At 40.8% G+C, this 22,234-nt stretch overlaps 1 protein-coding gene across 6 annotated transcripts in view; it reads left to right on the top strand.

Moving 5' to 3' along the window:
* Positions 1-22,234, top strand: part of FANCL (FA complementation group L) — a 97,491-nt gene that overhangs the window by 32,267 nt on the left and 42,990 nt on the right. For all 6 annotated transcript variants that reach the window (XR_012158289.1, XR_012158292.1, XR_012158290.1 and 3 more), the window contains exon 7: positions 10,582-10,650. Coding sequence is in view for 2 of the 6 variants with exons in the window: in XM_073339352.1 (XP_073195453.1) it covers positions 10,582-10,650 (69 nt within the window). In the remaining 4 variants the exon portion in view is untranslated. The remainder of the gene's footprint in view (positions 1-10,581; positions 10,651-22,234) is intronic.

The following is a 22,234-nucleotide window of genomic DNA, read 5'->3' as shown; positions in this document are numbered from 1 at the left end:
CTCCTGTCATTCACAGGGCCCTGTTCAAAGTCATGCCAGCACTGGTTCACCACTCTGCTGGACCTCTCGGTAAACACACCATTCAGCCTGCCACTGTTCCAAGACTTGATCTCTCGGGATCCTGGTCACCTGTTCTACCTGAACCTCACATTGCTTCACCTGACGGTATGGAAGCTCCATGGCTGAACCCAGCAGAACGGTCCTGTTCAGCATAGGTTCGTGAGGTGCTATTGGGGAGCAGAAAACTATTGACTAGAGCCACTTACCTGGCAAAATGGAAGAGATTGTCGATCTGGTTGATGCGTAAAGGCGTTTCACCTACTGAGTCCTCACTGAACTTTATTTTGGATTACTGCTTCATTTAAAGCAGGAAGACCTAATTGTGTCTTCTATAAGAGTCCATCTAGCTCCGATCTCTGCATTTCACCCCTGGATGGGCGGCCGGTCAGTATTCTGAAACTTAATCTCTGGCCGCTTTCTGAAGGGGTTGGAATGACTCTATTTGCAGTATGACAACCACGCCTCCTTGGGATCTAAACTTGGTTCTGACGAGGTTGATGGAGGCCCCCGTTTGAGCCACAGACCAAAGAGCATGTTGCCAATCTGTCCTGGAAGATGGCCTTCCTTATTGCCATCACCTTGGCTAGATGGGTTTCAGAGATCCAGACCCTTACCTCTGAGTCACCATACAAAGTCTTTTTCAAGGACAAGGTGCAGCTGCAGCCACGCCCGTCATTTCTTCCGAAAGTGGTCTCACAATTTCATAGTAATCAGGACATCTTCCTCACAGTTTTCTATCTTAAGCCGCATGCAAGCAGGGAGGAACAGAGGCTCCATTCGCTGGATGTGAGATGTACACTTGCTTTCTATATAGAGAGAACCAAGCCCTTTAGAAAGACCACTAAACTGTTTATAGCCATTGTGGACGGGATGAAAGCAGTCCAGTGTCAACCCAGGGAATCTCATCATGGATCACATTGTGTATCCTCACTTGTTATGACCTGGCAAAAGTCCCAGCTCCTTCAAACAAACTCTCTATGAGAGTGCAGGTGTCATGGGCGGCGTTTGTGGTGCAGGTTCCAATCAAGGATATCTGCAGAGCAGCGACCTGGTCCTCAGTCCATACGTTTGCATCCCACTACGCCATCACCCAACAAGCCAGAGATGACGCAGGCTTCGGTTAGTAACCATTTTTCATGATCACTCAGTCAGAAGACTAAGCCTGTAACAGGTGTTAAAGAATGTTAGGTTGCTTCTTTAGCCACTTACTGTGTAATGTGTGGAGATGAAGAGTAGGTATGGGAGACTACAGTGGGGTCTTTGGGTAAAAAGAAAACATTCAGCGTTTTTAGGCTAAATAATTGGCCTGTTTTGATAGCATTCCCTTCTACATGTTCTTACCTTCAGTAATTTATCCTTGTACTTGAGTGGTGAAAATTTCTGACTGAATTTCATTATTTGAACATTTTTGCAGAACAGTGCAGCTATTTCTTAAAGGAGGTTGGGGAAAAGACTGTTCCTTCTTTCTGTTTAAAAACAAAAATTTTGAAGATTTGAATTTCAAATCTGAGATGGCAGAATAGCTGTTAAATTCTACATAAATAGCATATAAGATTTTTGAATTGGTGCAAAAACTGTTTATTTGAAAGACCCAGAAGAAGATGCAAGACGTAGAAAACTCAGTTATCCAGGTAGATCAAATTCCTATCGTACTCTGGTTCACCCCGTCCCATTTTCCACCAGAGTGTTGCCTCCTTCTTTCTAGGAAGCAGTGCTTCTCTAAAGCTGATGATAAACAATATTTCACACTTACTTTTCTAGGCAGATACCTTTTTGTCACCATAACTTGTCTCAAATGTTCTATCTTCTGCGCTTGTGAAGTAATCCTGCCTTAATGTTCATAGAGGGGTTGCTACATGAATCTCATCAAGTTAGAGACAGAGATTTTGCATTTGGATAAGAGACAACTTTTCATACCTGTAACTCAGGGATGGGCAAACTACGGCCTGCGTGCCACATCCGGCCCGTCAGACATTTTAATCAGGCCCTTGAGCTCCAGCAGGCAGCGGGGTCAGGAGCTTGCTCCACTCCGGCACTCCAGCTGGGGAGCGGGGTCAGGGGCTTGCTCCACTCCGCGTGGCTCGTGGAAGCAGCGGCATGTCCCCCCTCCGGGTCCTACGCATAGGGGCAGCCAGGGAGTTCCCCAAGCACCATCTCTGCAGCTCCCATGGGCTGGGAACCGTAGCCAATGGGAGCTGCAGGGGCGGTGCTTGCAGATGGTGGCAGCATGCAGAGCCCGTCCGCACAGAAACTGGAGGGGGGACAAGCCACTGCTTCCAGGAGCTGCTTGAGGTAAGCGCCACCTGGAGCCTTCACCCCGACCATCTCCCGTGCCCCAACCTCCTGCCGCAGCCCCCTCCCATATCCTGAACTCCTCATTTCTGGCCCCACCCTGGAACCCACACCCCTAGCCCAGAGCCCGTACCCCCTCCCATACCCCAACCCCCTGCCTCAGCCCGGAGCCCCCTCCCATACTCCAAACCCCTCTGCTCCACCCCTAGCCTGGAGCCCCCTCCCGCACCCTGAACCCCTCATTTCTGGCCCCACCCCAGAGCCCGCATCCCCAGCCAGAGCTCTCACCCCCTCCCACACCTCAACCCCCTATTTCATGAGCTTTCATGGCCCGCTACACAATTTGCATTGTGCAGGAGGTCAGACTAGATGATCATAATGGTCCCTTCTGACCTAAATATCTATGAATCTATGAATTTCCATACCCAGATGTGGTCCTCAGGCCAAAAAGTTTGCCCACCACTACTGTAAACAGTATTTCTATGATTGACAAGTCAATTTCTAGCAATTATCCCTTTTTAAAAATAATTTTCTGCTTTTATAGCTGTCTAAGAGGCCATCTAAGTTGTAGCGGCCTTTTCTCAGCTTCCTTTGGACAGCAGTGCTGCTCAGAATCTCGCCTCCCCCACCCCCATGCACCTTTCTGCCCCTGGTATGCCCCCTACACCAAGGTTTCTGAGGAGGTCTTCAGAGAACAGCCTGTGGCTGTCTTCCTCAGTTCCAGCTCTGGGGGAATTCTGTGGATTTTAGAGCTTTTATGTTGCTCTGTCCCTATATCTAGTGTAAAAGGGCTGGAGCAAGGGTGAGGATCTGACGATCAGAACAGAGGATGCATGGGAATCCAATCCTGCATTAATGAGCATAGCTAAGCATCTACCAAGTTGCTCCTGTTGAGCAGATACCTCTCTTCTTTGGTATTATCTAATGAAGACCACATTTTAGCCTATCCCTGTACTGTATGATTACTTTGAGGATCAAGGCCATCATGTTAATTGCACTACTGAGTATCTGATTACTTTTATATACTCTTTTTAGTGCAGTAGTTTAAAAATCTCAGAGACTTCTAGTAGAAAAGTAAGTTTTAGTATTTCAGTAGTTTCATATGCTAACAACTGAGAACATAGTGCAATCACACCAGATTGTAATTCATAGTCATCAATCAACTCTTTTTTCAGAAGATTATAGTGGTGATATGATCAATTGTGTTTGTCCTTTTTAAAAATGTGTCTGACATTTAAACTTGCTGCGAAAAAAAAATAAAATAAATAAAACATGGTTGGTGACATAGGAATTTAGATTTTTCACTAGTACACATATTAAACACATTGAAAAAGAATGCTCATTAAGTTTTAAGGAAAGCTTTGTGATAGTCATTCATATCATCTTCTTTGGGAAATATCTTCTGCTTAATTTTTGCTATGTTGTTTCTATTGATAACACCAGTACTTGGATTTCCCTTTGTATTTCCTGAGCACATACTGTCCGTTCTCTCCTATGATCCATCAAAGTGTTCAGTTGTCCAATCTTGTCTTCTTCAGAGGCCATATAGAGAAATGGGTTTGAGTACTCTTTTTGTGCCCACCCCCATCAAATATTGGTTATGTAAATAGCTGAATTAACTTGCCATGTTGAAGAAGAAATTGTATGAAGTGTAAGTTGAAAATCCTCCAACACTTGTGTCTGGTCATTGCCTTTTTTTTCTTGGATTCCCTGCTATTTGTTCTACATGATATATTTCATCTGCACAAACTTTAATTGAAGTAGCAGTCACTCTCTTTATACTCCATTCCCCTGCTACTGATTACTTCTGCTGCTTATGTTGGTTAAGTATGATGAAGTTCTAGCATTGACCACATTGTCAACATTCTTTGGGCTTGTCTACGCATAAAATGCTGAGCTGCTGTGGTACTTCAGTGTACGAAACTACCTACGGTGATGGGAGGGGTTCTCCTGTCAGTGTAGGTAATTCACCTCCCCAGGAGGTGGTAGCTAGGTTGATGGAAAAATGCTTTTGTCAATGTAGTGCTGTGGGCAAGGAAACTTAGGTCTCCTTAACTACTCCAGTCAGTGAGGTGGATTTTTCACACCCCTGATGGACCTAGTCAAACTGACCTAATTTTCTAGTCCAGGTTTTATACTTTTCAGATTCAGGTACTGCTGACGTTCTCAAAAGAAAGAGAATTGGTTTTGAGGGATGGTGGGGGGTAGGCAAGGAAATTAGGAAACAATTTATTTTCCTTTCTGTAGAGCGAAAGGAGAAAGGCAGAATGCAAATGAAACCAGACTTTTGCTGGTAAGAAGAATGATTTATTAAGAGTTGGAGGGCTCAGTTTAATTTAGCTGTAAAGGCTGAAAGTAGTTGTCAGTATGTGTTGGTTTCTTGTGGGGATGTTTGGGCTCAGGAGGGTCAGTAACAGATACAGACCAGGGTATTTAGAGAACTGTTCTCCTTCATCAATTGTAAATTGATATCTAAATAATAGATTTTAAATAAGCAGGAGAAAAGAAATTTCAGAAAACCAGGAGTAGATGCTTACATTAATATTCAGTACTTGGGTGTTTTTTTGTTTTGACTGGCATATAAGTCACACAAGACTGAGTTGGATTGTTTTTTTAATAGTCTTCAAGACAACTAGAAATTATACAATTTTGTGTCTAGTATTCTTGGATTAGATGTTTACTTTAACATGAGAAGAGTGAAATTTTCAGGGGACAAGTTCTATTGTAGATGATTGAAGTACTGTGTCGTGTTAAATGTTTTTTCATAAGGTTACCAAGTGCTTTAGAAGAAATCCCTAAATATTTTCTTGTCCATCTGTTTTATAGTTTGGAAAGGTCCTCAAAATGCATCCATATCTCATTATCAGATAAACTTATGATTTCTAAAATATTATATCCTCTCCTCAAGGCAATTTTTTAGTTACCATCTACAATAAACTAGCTGATTAAGTCATATTTACTTAAGTATTTATCCTATGAACTAGCTAGTCATTTATGTGTCTGAAAGAGGCGGAATGTTGTGAGGGTAGTATATAAAGACACTAGAATCAAACCTGAGGTTGCTATTTGGAAGACAGAGTGTAGTTCAGTCAAAAATAAAGAACTCTGCACCAAAACTTGTAACAAATATTTAGTATTTAAGTATGCCGGGGTGGGCAAACTTGTTGGCCCGAGGGCCACATCTGGGAATAGAAATTGTACGGCGGGCCATGAATATTCACAAAATTCAGGCTGGGGTGTAGGAGGGAGTGAGGGCTCTGGTTGGGGGTGCAGGATACGGGGGGGAGCCAGAAATGAGGAGTTCAAGGTGCGGAAGGGGGCTCCAGACTGGGGCGGGGGGAATGAGGGCTCCAGCGGGGGGGTGTGGGCTCTGAGGTGGTGCTGGGGATGAAGAGTTTGGGGTGTAGGTGGGAGCTCCGGGCTGGGACTGAGGGGTTCGGGGGGGGGGAGATCAGGGCTGTGGCAGAGGGTTGGGGTGTGTGAAGGGATACAGGCTCTGGCTGGGGTTGTGGGCTCTGGGGTGGGGCTGGGGATGAGGGGTTTGGGGTGCAGAAGGGTGCTGTGGGCTGGGACCAAGGGGTTCAGAGGGCAGAAGGGGGATCAGGGCTGAGCCAGGGGTTTGGGGCATGGGGGGGTGAGGGCTCGGGCTGGGGATGAGAGGTTTGGGGTGCAGGAGGGTGCTCCGGGCTGGGATTGAGGCGTTGGGGGGCGGGAAGGGGATCAGGGCTGGGGCAGGGGGAGGCTTAGCGGTGCAGACTCCAGGTGGTGCTTACCTCAAGCGGCTCCCGGAAGCAGCGGCATGTCCATTCTCCGGCTCCTACGCAGAGACATGCGGTTCCTGCCCAATGGGAGATGTGGGGGCTGTGCTAGGGGTGGGGGCAGCATATAGAGCCGAGCCCCCTGGATTCCCCCACACTTAGGAGCTGGAGGGGGGCCATGCTACTGCTTCCGGGAGTCATGTGGAGTGGCCCCCGACCCTGCTCCCCAACTGGAGCTCTGGAGTGGGGCAAGCCCCAGACCCCACTCCCCAGCAGGAGCTCAAGGGCAGGATTAAAACAGCTGGCAGGCCGTAATTTGCTCAAACCCTGGTGTATACTATATCCCTTTTCCCACCCCTTATCTCTGTCTTTTTTTAGGTTGCACATTCCTGGCACATGTTGAGGATCACTGAAAACTGAAGCAAAATTAGAAGTATTCAGTAATGCAGAGCTAGATGCTAAATCTTGTGTTACGGAACTTGATCTGGTTCTGTTGAAATGATAGGCCTTCTGTCTCTCATTTAGCTTTTAGACAGTTGGGTACATTTTTGAGATTCTAGATAACTATTCTACTGAATGTAATCAGACTAATCTTTTTCTTCTGAAAATACTTGCTTTAATTCATCTTACTCAAAAGTTACTTATTTGCATACTTAATTTGTATTTCAGAGGAGAAGGTGCTTTTCTGAGTACAAAACACACCTCTTAGTCATGGATAAAACATTAACAAAATTGGTTTGATTTCTGTCAGTATTTATTTTCTATTCTGTGATGGGCTGATGTCCAGATAACAGGAAGTAGATCAGCTGCTTGAAGTTGCACATCTTGTGAAGTTTTGAGGTGATACAGCAAAAATTCGATCCTTACAGCAGGCACTTGTGAGGATAAAAAAGAAGATTCTTCCGGCAGTAGTTTGTGTGGTAGGTTGTTTGTGGCTCCAAATATATTTTTATATATAATTTGTTAGGCAAATACTCAAATATTCAATTAAAGTTTTTCTAAATTGGTAATTTAATTTGACTTGTAATACAAGGTGATAGGGCTGTCAAACGATTAAAAAAATTAATCGTGAGATTAAAAAAGTAATTGCAATTAATCACAGTTTTAATTGAATTGTTAAACAATAATAGAATGCTAGTTATCTAAATATTTTTGGATATTTTCTACATTTTCAAATCTATTGATTTTAATTAGTACACAGAATACAAAGTGTACAGTGCACACTTTATATTTTATTACAAATATTTGCACTGTAATAAAGATAAACAAAAGAAATTTTTCAATTCACCTTATACAAATATTGTAGTGCAATTTCTTTATTGTGCAAGTGCATTATAGGGTAGGGAATTACAGGTAGGACCCCATACCTGTAAACAAACTTGTTTGTCTTAGCAATTTGCTGAAAAGAAGTAGGACTGAGTGGGCTTGTAGGCTCTAAAGTGTTACTTTTTTTTTTTTTTTGAGTGCAGGTATGTAACAAAAACCAATCTACATTTGTAAGTTGCACTTTCATGATAGAGATTACACTATAGTACTTGTATGAGGTGAATTGAAAAATACTATTTATCTTTATTACAGTGCAAATATTTGCAATAAAATTAACAGTGAGCACTGTACACTGTATTCTGTTATAATTGAAATCAATATATTTGAAAATGTAGAAAAACATCCAAAAATATTTATAATAAATTTAAATTGGTATTCTATGATTGTTTAACACTGCAATTAATCACAGTTAATTTGTTTTGAGTTAATCGCTTGAGTTAACTGTGATTGACAGCCCTACAATGTGGTGATCTCTAACTTGTATTTACTATTTATAAATTTAACTTTAACATGAAGTGTGATTGAATTTGTGTTCTTTATCATTTTGATGAGGTCTGTGCCCTCTGGATCCTTATTTACTTTTATATAGAGCCTCATACTGAAAGATACCAACATGCTTTCCTAAATGATGTACAGTAGAAACAATGGTCCTGTTTAGTAGAAGTGTATAAGGTAGAGGCTGGTAATTAGCTGGTGCACAAAATACAGCATGATACTGTGAGGTGAGAAAAGTTTGGCCAAGACGTTTAGGGCAAAAAATGCCATAGGAATTTTTTTAATTCACATAAAGCAAGTAGGAACACAGTTTTCACCATCACATCTGAAAGACCCCCAAAAAATGCATAGAATTCATTTTACCTACCTATAAAAGACAAAGGAATCCATTGACTAACACTGCTGGGATTTTAACTTGTGGTCCCAAGATTGACGCTGGTCCCTAGCATGGAAAACTTGTGTTGGCTTAATTTGTTCATAATTTCAGGCATTGTGATCAAATTTCTTACACTTGTAGGACAGCAAGTATACTTTTATGTAAGCTATGAAATATTTAATGAAAAATGTAATGGCAAATCGCTAGGATAAATGGCAAAATATATTGCTTCTGCAGGTGAAAGAACCCTGGAAATGTTTCTTGCCCAGTTGTTTCAGTTTCCTTTCCCGGTGTTCATTTTTTAACTTGTCTGCAAGTCATGACTGTGACTGAAACCAGTGTGATTAAAATGGAAAAAGGCAAAAGCTTATATTCAAGCAATAAGTTTCCTTTAAAAAGTGGAAATCCAGCAAGGAACTTACCTTATCTGACTTAATTTAACAGTTAGAAGGGCTAAATGGAAATTTAAACAGCAAATGGATATATACTTATTTTTTATTAAAAAAATAAACATAGCATGCATCAGTCAGTAGTCCAATAGACTAAAAGGGAGTCAGGAGAATGATCAAAGAGGATACGGATATTACAGAGAAACAAAATTTCGATACACTATTCTTTACCATAGGGGATAATGGGAAGTTACCTGGAGCAGATCTAAAATTTGCAGATAATAAAGATGAGGTTTTCTGTCAAACCTCACATGTCAGAAAAGGGGTTCTAACAAACTGATGTTCAAAATTTCAGTAAGTCACCAGGACTAGTGATAAATTTATGGGGAAGATGGAAGGAGACTTATATCATCTTTATAAGGTTGAACCACTTTTTAACCAGTTAATTAGGGTCTCACTTTTTAAAGAAAAGTCTTATAAAATTAATACACCATTTCATTAATGAGGAAAACAGTTGTCCTTCTCTTCTTTTGGTCTCTGCCCCTACTCCTCCCTCATTCATAGCTTCTCAACTAATCATTGGACCTTCTCCTAAACTGTTGAGGAGCTATCCTCATACCTCTAGTGGTTTCCAGTGCTGCCTGTTCTTCCTGTAGCATATAATGGGACTTGGGTAGGGGTAAGGTGAAGGAGGAGAAACATGCTGATTGGGGTCATTGCTGTATTGGATGCAGTGGTAGAAGCGTTCAGACCAACAATCACATCTCTCATGTGGGCTCTGGTAGGGGCCACGGTATTGTCCCCTCAAGAAAAAGCCCCACTACACACTTGCTTATCATGATACATTTTTTTTGTATATGTAATACTTGTATATTCTCTGAAGAATTGGTAGGGTCAGTTGGTGGAACTGGAAAAGTTGTATTGGATTGAGCCATGTAACTTTTTAGGTCACAAGGTCATGACGTTTTTGATAGTGGGTGCCTTTGAAATGGGTGTATTCCTATGAGATTAATTCCTTTTTTCCTTTTATTTGTGTAGAAAATGGAGATGCCTAGTTTCTCTTTCACAGATTTCATAGTGTAATGCTTACAAAAAGCAATAAATTGGGTTGGTGTAAAGAATGATTAAGTAAAGAATTAAACTTTTGAAATTGAATCAGATTTCATATTTGTATATAGCCTGTTGATTTTTGTTCTGGCTATTTTTTCTTCCCTTGGCATTCTTTCTTGTTGATTGTTTTAAAAAAATGAGAATATGTTAATCACACGCCCAAGTTTATCGGTTTTTGAAGAAGTGGTACACAGTTGCAATTCAGTTTCACTCGTGGAAGGTTTTGAACAGGTGGTAATACTGCTGTTCATATATTGGTGAGTATCACAGCAAATTGGAAGTTGAATCCTAGGCTTGGGAAGAGTTGTTAAACATTTCTAAACCTGGAAAAATAACTTAGGAATGCAAATGCAGGTTCTTCCATTCATTGGTCCTATATTAATATGAAAAGTATTAGCCTTTCTTTAAACAGGATGAGGAAAAGATGGGAAGAAACATTCTTCCTCCATCTTGAATTCTCCTCGTTTGTCTTTTTTAGAAAAATATGTATATTTGAAAACATTGTACACTTTACAAACTGATAGCTCTCCGGCTTCAATGAAATCTGCTATACTGAAATTTTTCTGTAAATGAAAGTTTCTTGTTTAAATGGTAACTGCTAACATTTTATTATTGTCTGGGGAATAATTTACATATTTTCATTGGTATTCAAGGTATTTGAGGCTCTCAAATGTCCTTATCAAATTCTCTCAGCTGATATCAAGTTTTCCCCAACAATGCATCAGCTTCACTGGCAAATCACAACAATAATTAGTGTTTTTTTTTTTTTCCACAGTATCCTACAGAACCACCAAATTGCTTTGTAGACTTCCCTGTTGAATTTGCTCTCTCTTGGATTCCACAGGTAAAATCCATACTGTGTCCTTTTCTAATAACTAAGATTATATTTACTTACCAGCTTAAAGATATATTTACACTGTGTTTCTGATACGACAGGTCTGTGGTAATGTTGTATTTAAAAAGAAAAACAAGTTTGACTGTTTTGACCCCTCTTCCCGTTTGTTGGTATTTTTTCCTTCACACATGCTTGGGAAAATGCTATATTTCGTGCATTCATATTTAATTCCCCAAAGTTCACAGTTTTAAATCAATTTTCTTTCATTGGTTTTTCAATTTTTAAAATGTTTCCTCAACCTTGTAGACATACTCTGTGTCAGCACTAAGTCCCCACTCCATCTCTTACACACTGGACTGCTGAGACTCCAAATATTTATGAATGATACTGGGAAATACATGCATGAGAGAGTAATTACTTATAACAGGGGGAAAAGCTCCCGCTAAACCTTGATGAATATTTTCTAAAACAAATAGAAATTCTTTATAATATATGTAGCTTAATAAGAGCAGTTGAGTATTATACGGTATCGTAAGTTTAATGATTTGTTCTAATTAAGAACCAAATGCCATTACTTTCCATTTTTGTGGAAGGCCTGATGTTTCTCATGCATTATTTCTTGCATCTCTCCCTTCAATAGCAGTGCATGTTCTTGGTAACGGATTTACAGACAATTAACTGGAACACTCTATAGAAAATATTTGATGTTTGTTCCTAAATTAAATAAAATTAAACATTGTTTTTTGTAAATATTACATATTTAAAAAATCTTGTCCGTGTCAAGTAGTTACGGTTTCCACCTATTAATAAAAAGTGTGCAACTGTATGTAAAACATTAATTTCTTGTGGTGTGGCATAAAGATTGTATCAGTACGAGTTTAGGATGGTCGCATAATTTCTGAGTGGCAAAACTCTGAGCCTTGTCACTTTCAGGATGACATACTTATTGCATTGGGAATTTGATGAAGGAACAACTGCAGATCTGGGCAAGAATATATATATATATATAGGAAATAATAAATATATTTTGACATTTCACAGTTTTGTTTTCACTTTCAGAGCTTTGGTTGATTCCATACATGTTTTGGAACAACTTACATGCATATTGTATAGTCTGTAAATTGTAGCGGCTTTGTTGCTCTTGTTGTAAATACTGACTTTTATATTGTGTATGCATATATCACTTTCAAAACCTTTTTTTAAAGCCACATATAGGCTGTGTAAATTCATGTTTGTTTAACTTTTGAAAATATTTGAGTTGATTTTTTTTTGATAGACTGAAAAATATAAGCTGACTTAAGTTAAAAGCATCACAAATATGCTCAATAAATTTCAGCTCTGATAGTTTGCTGCTGATAACCTTAAGAACTACCACCTGGAGTAACTTAAAAGATAAAAATGGTTTTAAACAAACCTCCCAAGAATCAACCTTGTTTGACAAGTTAAAATTGATAATGTTTACATTCATGTTGCAAGCAGGTGAAAGTCTGGCATTGTCAATGTGACCTACACTACCTTAAAGTGGAAAAATGTATTGAGATTAGAATTAGGTACTGAATATTCCAAGCAACTGGGATAAGAGAGACTATTCACAGTGTAATTATCTATAAACTTATTCTTTTTCTGTCTTTGCAACAAGTGACAATTCATTCCAACTGCAGATAGTCTGCTCTAATTCTGAATGAAGCTCCCAACGTACTGTGCAGTATGCTGGTACATTCGCATCAATTGTAGAGCCTTGCCGGAGAATGGAGTCTGCTTATATCTATCAGAGTGGCAGTTTTTTGCAAAAATGTATTTGGGGGTTGGAAGCAGGATATAACACTTAGAAAAACAGAAAATCACACATTTTTTCAGAATGTATAGAATTAAACTTGTAGGCCTAATTCAGGCTCCAGCAAGTTGGTGATTTAGCATAGGACTTGTTAGGATATTGCCTGGAGCAGTATCCAGCAATTCCTGGTATGGTTGAATATTTTGGTACCTAAGAAGACTAAAAAGGAAGACATACAGAGTGTGACTCTTGCCCTGCTCTAGATATTTTGGGTATTCAACATACAGTTCTAATCCTGATAGGTTTTTAATTTTAACATGTGTAGGTCACCGTTAATGGAAACACTGACAAGACCCTTAACTGAAGCAGTAGAAATGTCACTGTTATAATACAAATACAAACTCCTGTTAAAGGGAATATAAATAGATTTCAGGTAATTGGTTTTTTGGGTTCTTTTTTTTTTCCAGTCTGCTTTTGCCTATTTCAAGTTCTTTTTAGTGCTTATGGACATGAAACTTGGAAGATCTTTATTTTCCTTTTTTGAATAAAAATAGACATGACTTTATGGCGTCCATATTAAAAATGGGTAATTTTCCTTATGGTCCCTGTCTTCCTGCTGGGTTGATAATGTTTTGATGTATTTTTCTTTCTCTCTGATGAGAGGTCTGCTGCTGCTGCTTTGACATATTCATTTGGATGAATAATTATAACTTGCACAATGTCAAGCTGAAGATGGTAGGGTTTTGTGCATCATGACAAGCCTAGTAGCCAGTGCAGGTGTCTCACAGCATGATCAGCAACAGCCAGTGTATTCTGGCTCAGAGGAGACATTTTAGAGTAGTCAGAAATCAGCACCAAGGGCAAGCTGCTGCTGCTACTACTGTTATATGTGCCAAATAAATGCAAAATGCTTCTCAATGACAAGTGCAAGAACAACTATTTATTTCAGTTATATTCTTTTTCTAATTAACCAGATAAATTTACTGTCTACACAGTTTAGCATACACTATAAGAATGGTACTAAAGTTATTAGGTATCTGGATTCTTGTGCCCTCCCATTAATTACTATCCCTATATTGACCACTACCCACCTGGATTCATTCATGAAGGTCATGAAAATGGAAATTAATGACTAATGAGGTCATGTAGCTAACAGTGAAACATAATACAAGATCTGGGAAGGTATATTGGTGTGAATGGCATTATTCTTTAGAATTTTGAAGGAAATAGTTCACCATAGTAAAAGAATACTGATCATAATTGTGGTATTTCTAGTATAGGAGCTTTACAGAACTCAACTTTCTACATATCCATGAGGTAGTGAATCTCTAACACAATACGAAAGCCTGGAATGGTTGACAACATTTTTCTAAAGATATTAATAGAATTATAGAACAGATTAGCATGTTCTCTCAGTTTTAGATTTAGTTTTGGGGTGGGAGGGGAGGAGGGAGGTATTCACCTTCAGTAAATGACATAGAATAACAAATTACAGATGAAAAAGGTCATCTAATCCCTTCCATTACAAATCCAGAATTGTTCATTAAATTTTCTTGTGTTTAGTCCTATCTACAACACTGGGAAGACTGTTCCACATATATTGTGTTTTCTCTGGTATTCAGCTGCAACATATTCTTGATATTAATCTTTTGGTGGAGTGTTGAGTATACTGCTTTCTAGTTTCACAATTGAGATTTGCACCTGGGCACTGCAACTCTTGAAACTACCTAGAAAGCAGTGAACATTTGGTGCAAGCATACATCAGAAGTTGTGTCCCCAAACATTTTGATTTAATTCTGCCATTTGAAATACCATGTGTGGATCCTATAGAAGCAAGGATCCCTTCAGAATTAATGTAACATTCTTTTCTTGACTGAGAACTGTTTTTGTGGAATTTCACTCTTGGGAGACTCAGCTCTCTGGTGGAGGGTTGAATATTTTAAAACTAAAAGAACTACTCTCAAAACAAATATCTGACTAGGCTGTTGTGTTGACAGAGAGGTGAGAAGTAAGTACAGGTTTCAATAGAGGTTTATGTGGCAGCTCTACATATTTCAGAGATGGAGAAGTTACTCAAGCATGCCTCAGCCCTAGGCAAGTGGCCTGGTGGGATCTGGTACTGGAGTACTCATTTGGTCCTACCAGGAGTGAATATTGTAATCTATTCTGACAGTGCGAGTAAACTAATTAATCCCTTGGATTTTTCCCTCAGTGTCACATTCTTAGAAACCTTTGAAGGGGTTTCATTTTATCTAAGCGATAACTCATTACTTTTTAAAATCTAGCTAATGCAGTTTGGCCTCCACTTGTAAATTATGGAATTTTGGGGATGAGATGTTTAAGGGAATTCCTGAATTCTATTTCAGAGTGGAGACCAGGGTGTGGATGCAGCCATTCACTTACCTTAGTGAAACACTGTGAAAGGAAGATCAGCAATGCATTTTTGCAGATCTACTAATACTATTACTAAAACAAACTAGCTGTGAAATACAGAGAAGAAGAGAGACAAATGACCTCACTATTCTAGACGTAGTAAAGGAACAGAGAATGTAGGTAGGCTAATGCTTAATACTTTAGCACTACTGTTTGAATGTGTAAGAGACAAGCAGTCATGCTTTTCAGGTGCCTCTGAACTCATAGGATGAAAACCTGCCCCCCCCCCCCCTAAAATCAATGTGTTTTTTTTCCATTGACTTCATTGGAGCTAGGATATTGCCAGTGGTGTTTATATGTTTAATCCCAAATGGAAGGTTCTGCCTGAGCAAGTCACCCTGGATAAATTTTCCCTATTCATATTTATACCTCATCATATCACCTATGTAGTTCCTCTTTCCTTGTGTTTTGAACCATTCATACACTTTAGACTGCTAAGATGTTCTTTAACACATACTCCAGCTTGTCTACATGAACAGTTAATAACCAGCAAGATGGGGTGTAACCTCACGATCTGTGCCTCATTTTTAAAACCATATCGAGAAAGAACAGAGAAATTAAGTTTAGGCTCCTGATGATGGAGCAGGCTCTGTGACCAACCTCAGCTCAGGCCCTTCCCCCGCCACCAGACATCGGTCTCCAAGCACTCTTTGTTTCCTGTTTGACCTCTGCTTCTTGGTCTCCAGAGATCCTCATCAGAGTATAGGAGGTATCAACAAGCCACCTAAGAAAACTTCTAGTTGTAGTAGAGAGCCTTCATCAAAAAAAAAAAAAAAAAAGAGCCTGGTCATCTCAGAAACACTGTGGTCCTGAGACCTTAGGTCCCAAAGGGAGTTCTGTGGAGGCTCCAAGCTGCTGCTGTACCAGGAGCTCTTTGAAGTTCTTCAAAATCACCATGGGCACCATTTATATCTCAGTACTGAAACCAACCCGAATACTGTTGAAGCATGACAGACTTAGCAGAGACTCCAAACACATTATTTAATGGAAGTCTTTGGCTACTCACATACCAGCACCAAGGAGTCTGAAGATGACAGACATCTGCAACCACAGAGGCTATCCACATCCTCAGTAATGGAGTCATCTTACAGACCTGTGTCTCAACTACCAGTGCCTTTGGAACTGCCCCATTTTCCAGATGGGACCACCAAAGTAGACTGTTCCTTCGGTATTAACACATTTGGTTCATTTACACCTCCTGCAAGAATTTAGATGTTCTAGAGATTTGATCATGTCAGATAAGCTGGAATCCCCCTTGTTAATGGGCATCAAGCAATTGTCAGTACCAACAGCTACTGGGTCATCGAGACCATATCTTTCTCTGGTACCTCCTAACTTTCCAGTACCAACTGCACGGGACAGGCAGTTGCATTTGTCTTGGGTAACTGTTCCATCTTTCGACTATGTTGAGGATGTCCTCAAACTCCCAGATCTTTGTTCAGTGGATCCCCTAACAATGCTACATGAGACATTCTCCCATCTTTCTGTCCTGAAAGGGAAACTTAAAAGACAGTCTCATGCTGGCATGACCAGCATTGGATGCCCCGCTCCTTTGCCTTATGGTTCACCTCAGTGGCCATACTGGGACTCTCAGGCTGCCTACCACCAGTCATTCTCAAAGCCTCCCAGTTCCTCCTGTGACGATCATTGAGGGAGACACTCCCCATCTCATCACTTCCTCCTCAATAGCCTCAGAAGGAGACTTTGGAAGACCAGGAAGATTGTGCAGACAGTAAGGTGACATCACAAACTAGTATGTTGTTGTTCTCACCAGATGAGGTCATAATGCTGCCTCCATCTTCCCTTGCTGATGACTAAGCAGTTTCAAGAATTGATGAAACATATTATTGAATCATTACAGAGTCTGCTAGTAGGGGTCCAGAAGTCCCAGCATAAGAGTTTGGATGTTTTACCTAAATCAACATAGAGCAGAATGGCTCTCCCAATGAATGAAGCAATACTAGATCCTGCCAAAACCATTTGGTAAACTCCGCCACTACACTGCCTACTTGAAAATGGACAATAAAATTTTATATACTAGAGAAAAATTCAGAATTTTTATTCTTTCACTCTCCACCAAATTCTTTGGTTGTGGAAGCTGTCAATGAGCAAGGTAGACAACCTCAGACCAAGTGGAAGTTGGTCTCCTATGCAAGTACCAAAAGCATTTCAGCCTATTTTAACACAAGAGCTATTCATCAGCGACTCTACAGTTTTGAATTGCTAATTACCAAGCCCTGATAGCAAAGTGCAACAACATCAATTTGATAAATTCAGTAATTTTATATCACTTCCTAGTGGAACATCAGTGAGGCTCTTTGGTAAGAGCTCTTGGTAAGAACCTCTCTACAAGTTTTCCTAGACTCAGCTGACATGGCAGCCCGTTCCATCTCTGTTACTATGCATAGAACATATTGGCTACAACTATCTGGCTATCCTAAGGAAGTCCAAAATACTGTAAAGGACTTTCCTTTTGATGGGCTGAAATTCTTCTGAGTCCACAGACAAATGTCTTCATACTTGAAAAAAAGATTCTAGGCCCACACTCATGTCCCTCAGCATGTATACTCCTAAAAATATGAGAAAATTTAGCATGTTGTGCACAATACAGAGATCTTGTCCGGTTCAATACTCTTCCTACCATAGGTCTACTCAACCAATCAATAAAAAACCTAAATATCAGAAGAAGATACTGTCCACCACCACCACCTAGCATCTCCAAAGGGAAGATGGTGGATGGATAGGATAGTGTAGCTGAAGATTGCTATTTTGGGGATGTTCTGAGCCCTTGAGCAACTCTCCCATTTACTCCCCAATATGGTAGCAAATCACATCCAACAGATAGATTTTTTTGAAGGCCCTAATACTGGGTTAATCCATTCAATATGCTTCCATCCCCCTCCCCTCCTTCCCATGAACACTTGCTGGGCCAAAAAGTCTTCTACATATAGGGGTCATAGAAGTAGTTCCAATCCAGTACAGAGGGGAAGGGTTTCTCTTCCAAGTATTTTCCGGTCCCAAAAAAGAATGGAGACCATTATTCAATGTCACAGCTTTGTAAAATCACAAAAATTCAGGATGGTGACTTTCTCTGCTATAATTCAATCGTTAGATTCTGGGGATTAGTTTGCAGCCCTTGACCTTCAAGGCACATACTTTCATGTCACAATTCACCCCTCCCACAAGAGGTTTCTTTGCTTCATGGTTGGCCAGGATCACTTTCAGTCTTTCCTTTGCACCAAGATCACAGTGGTGGTAGCTTCTCATTAGTGTTCTCTGGGAATACCAGAGATAATTGGATGCTGAAGGGATAGTCCTACAACGAAACTCTCCATGCCATCCAGATGATATCTCTCTTCCACAGATTAGGGAATCTTCGAACATTAGGACTTCAGCTCAACATTGAGACAGTTTGCCTTCTCGGGGACAGGTTTATAACTCTAACAAATTTCATTTCTAAGATTCAGATAAGTCCCCTGACTTAGGTAAGAAATTGTCTTTAACTACTAGGTCATATGGCAGAATGTACGTGGCATGAACTCAACATGTGAAGTTGCACCTTCTCTGCTTTGCAGGATGGCTTATAAACAGCCTCTATCCCAAACAAACACAATGTAGACAAGCTACTATCAGTCCCTCATGTATTGGACTCACTCAAGTGATTGGAAGGGACCCCTCAAATCTGTGCAGGAGTCCTGTTCACCCAGCCTCCTCTCATTAATAGTACAACATTGGACACACCCTTGTGGGATGGGGAGCAAACCTAGGGTCTCACCACCCAGGGCAAGTGATCTGCCCAAGAATCTCTTCTACAAATCAATATGAGAGCTGTCAGGAGCTCGTGTATCCACTTCCTTCCTCTAATCAGGGACAAGTTGATAAAAATCATGACAGACAACATGACCTGCACATTTTACAACAACAGTTAGTGGGAAGCCAGGTCCCTTTTTCTTTGTGCAGAAGCTATAAAACTATGGAACTGGTACATATACGATCAAATTCTGATCTCCGCCTCTTACATATCAGGAATACAAAACACCACAGTCAACAATTTCAGCAGGAATTTCTCCTAAGATTATGAGTGGGAACTGGACTCAAGAATTTTCCATTGCATTTTTCTAACCTGGGGGTTCCTAGAAATGGACCTCTGCTATCATCATCAACACAGTGCAGGAACTGGGCCCTCATTCCATGGGGCATGCCTTCCTCAATTTGGATTAAAGGCCTTATCTATCTTCTGACACCATTGCTCCTGAGAGTGCTGATCAATATCAAGCAAGAAAAAGACTTCACTTTAGAAAAAAGAAAAAGAAAGAGAAAAGAAAAAGAGTCACTTTAGTTGTACTGACTTGGCCCAGGCAAGTCATGTTCTTGTCCACTTTTAATGCTTCCACTCATTTCCTTTCTGCTGTTATAGGTTTCTGACCACACTATTCATGCCAACCTGGGAGTTGAGTCAGGGTTTGGCTCCTAGATGGGTCTCATGAACAGAGACTTCATATTTGATAGAAGTATAACAGGTATTGTTAAACAGCAGAAAGATTTCTATGCAAAACACTTACCTTCAGAAATGGAAGAGATTTCACCACTGGTGTGTTCAAGGATCATCTGTTCACTCTTCCTTTTCATCTGCTTTCGACTACCTGTTAGAAATGTCAGGCCTTCCTATGAGCTCTGTCAGGGTTCACGTGGCAGCTCTCCCAGCCTTCGATTTGTTCATGGAGGGTTTTTCATTTTTTTTCTCGCTGCACAACAGCAAGATTCCTCGAGGGATGATGCATCTCTTTATGCAGAGTAAAAAGCTCATCCTGGTATGGGATTTGGACTTGGTGTTTAATTGTTTTATGAAAACCCCTTTTGAACCACTGCTACTTGTTCATTATGCTACTTGTCTGTGAAGACTGCCTTCCTGGTGGCCATTGCTCCTGTCCAAAGAGTCAGAGAAATGGCGACTCAGATGGCAGACCCTTCTTGCATAGTGTTCTTTGGGAACAAAGTTTAATTACAGCCACATCTTAGGTTTCTACCTCAAGTTTCATCTAAATTCCGTATTTACCAGGTCATTCTCTGTCCAGTTTTCTTTCTAAAGCCACACCAGTCTAGGAAAGAAGCTGCCTTTCCTTCTTGGATGTCAGAAGGACATCTATTTAAGGTTTTCTGTTTAGATAGAACGAAGCATTTCAGGAAGTCTCCTAGACTCTTCATGTCAATTGCTGACATCGGGAAGATCTGCAATTTCATCCAAAAGATTCTCAAAGCAGATGCATTATGTCATTAATAAGTTTGCCACTTTCAGAGGGCAGTGGATGTGCACCAGCCTTTGTAATCTGAGCGGAGATTCCCCAAGCACTTGAATCAAAAACACAGTTTTAGGTAAAATATAAAACAGATTTATTAACTACAGAAAGATGGATTGTAAGTGATTATTATTAGTAGGCATAGATATCAAATACCAAGGAAATAAAAATAGAAATGCAGTCTAAATTCTAAGTTTAACAGAGTTAGCAAGATTTGAATCAGTCTCTTACCCCCACTGGATGTTACAGGCAGCTGACAGTTCTCAATACTCAAACTGAACTCCCTTCCAGCCTGGGACCAGTTTCCCTACTTCAAAGTCTTTTGTCTTCTAGATGATCTTTCAGGTGTTGAAAAGGGGATTGTGGGAAGAGAGAGATCAAGTGATGTCACTGTCCCTCTTTCATACTTTCTTCCAGCTGCTAGAAAGATCCTTTCCCTGACACGGGGGTCAGACAGTCTGCATTGGTCCTGCTGTCCCCATTGCATACGTGCCCTCTCCAAGGAGAGTGGATTCTTCTTGATGGACCATTGTCCTTCCTGAAAAGCCAGCTGTGGGAGTCTCCTAACCTCCCAACATATTTCAGTAACACACATAGCAATACTTCATAACTTCACATACAATGATAGTACATACTATCCAACAGGATATTAATGTTCTTAAATCATATTCACAAGGCATACTTTGTACAAACACATCATAATCATGTGGCAGTGGTGAATATGTGGGTTTCAGGGTGCTACTTTGAGGTACAGTGTGTCACAAGCCCATTCTACAAGATGCCAGTCTTGTTCTGTGGTTCTGTTGAAGGATGTCCCAGTTGTTCAAATCTGTAGAGCTACAACCTTTTCCAAATCTTATGCTCTGATTCACACTTCTAGAAATGATGATGTAATTGGCAATGCAGTCTTGTCTACAGTGTTAGATTCAACTACGAAACTCTCACTGCCATCAAGGGATACTGCTTGGAAGTCACCTGAAGTGGAGCCACCCATAGGGACCCTACTCAAAGAAGGTGAGGTTACTCACCTTGTGCAGTAACTGAAGTTCAAGATTTGTGTCCCTATGGGTTCTCTACTAATTGCCTACCTTACCTTACCTCCTGAGCGTCATTTCTCAGGACTTCACAATAAAGAAAGAACTGAGGGTGGCTCATCTGTGCAGCTCTATATATCTTTAGTGCGGAGCATGAGAAGGACTAGAGTATGTGTGTGGGCCAAATGGGCACTGCTACCGAAAATCTCTGGTCAAATGCTCCTGGGTGCAAGAGCACCCAAAGGAGCACACATCTGAAAGAAAAAACGGTTACTCACCTTTTTGTAGCTGTTGTTCTTCGAGATGTGTTGCTCATATCTATTCCAGTTAGGTGTGTGCGTGCGCCGCGTGCAAGACTGTCGGAAACTTTCCCTAGAAGCTACTTGTCAGGCCGGCTGTGGAGCCTCCTGGAGTGGCGCCGGTATGGTGCTCTTTTTATGACCCTGCCGGCCTGACCCCTCTTCAGTTCCTTCTTGCGGGCAAGTCCAGCAGAGGGGAAGGTTGGGGGGATTGGAATAGATATGAGCAACACATCTTGAACAGCAGTTACAAAAAAGTGAATAACCATTTTTTCTTCTTCGAGTGCTTGCTCATATCAATTCCAGTTAAGTGACTTTCAGGCCTTATCTCAAAGGTGGGATCGGAGTCAAGGTATTGCCGACTGAAGTACCGCTCTGCCAAAAGCCACATCATCCCTAGATTGGTGGATGATGGAATAGTGTGATGTGAAAGTATGCACTGAAGACCACGTCGCGGCCCTGCAGATCTCCTGGAGAGATACATGGGCTAGGAAGGCTGTCGACAAAGCCTGAGCCCTCGTGGAATGAGCTGTGATGATGGGGGGAGGAACCTTCGCCAAGTCATAACAAGCGCGGATACACGCCGTGATTCAGGAGGAGATCTGCTGGGAAGAGACTAGCAAACCCTTCATCCGCTCTGCTATAGCAACAAACAATTGGGTTGTCTTGCGGAACAGCTTTGTGCAATCGATATAGAAGGTGAGCGCCCTCCTGACATCCAGTGAATGCAGCTGTTGTTCTTGAGGGTTGTTGTGT

This window comes from Lepidochelys kempii, chromosome 3 (genome assembly GCF_965140265.1).
Source record: "Lepidochelys kempii isolate rLepKem1 chromosome 3, rLepKem1.hap2, whole genome shotgun sequence".
Lineage (NCBI taxonomy): Eukaryota > Metazoa > Chordata > Testudines > Cheloniidae > Lepidochelys > Lepidochelys kempii.
The sequence above is the reverse complement of the archived record's forward strand: the minus strand, read 5'-3'. Positions and strand labels throughout refer to the sequence as shown.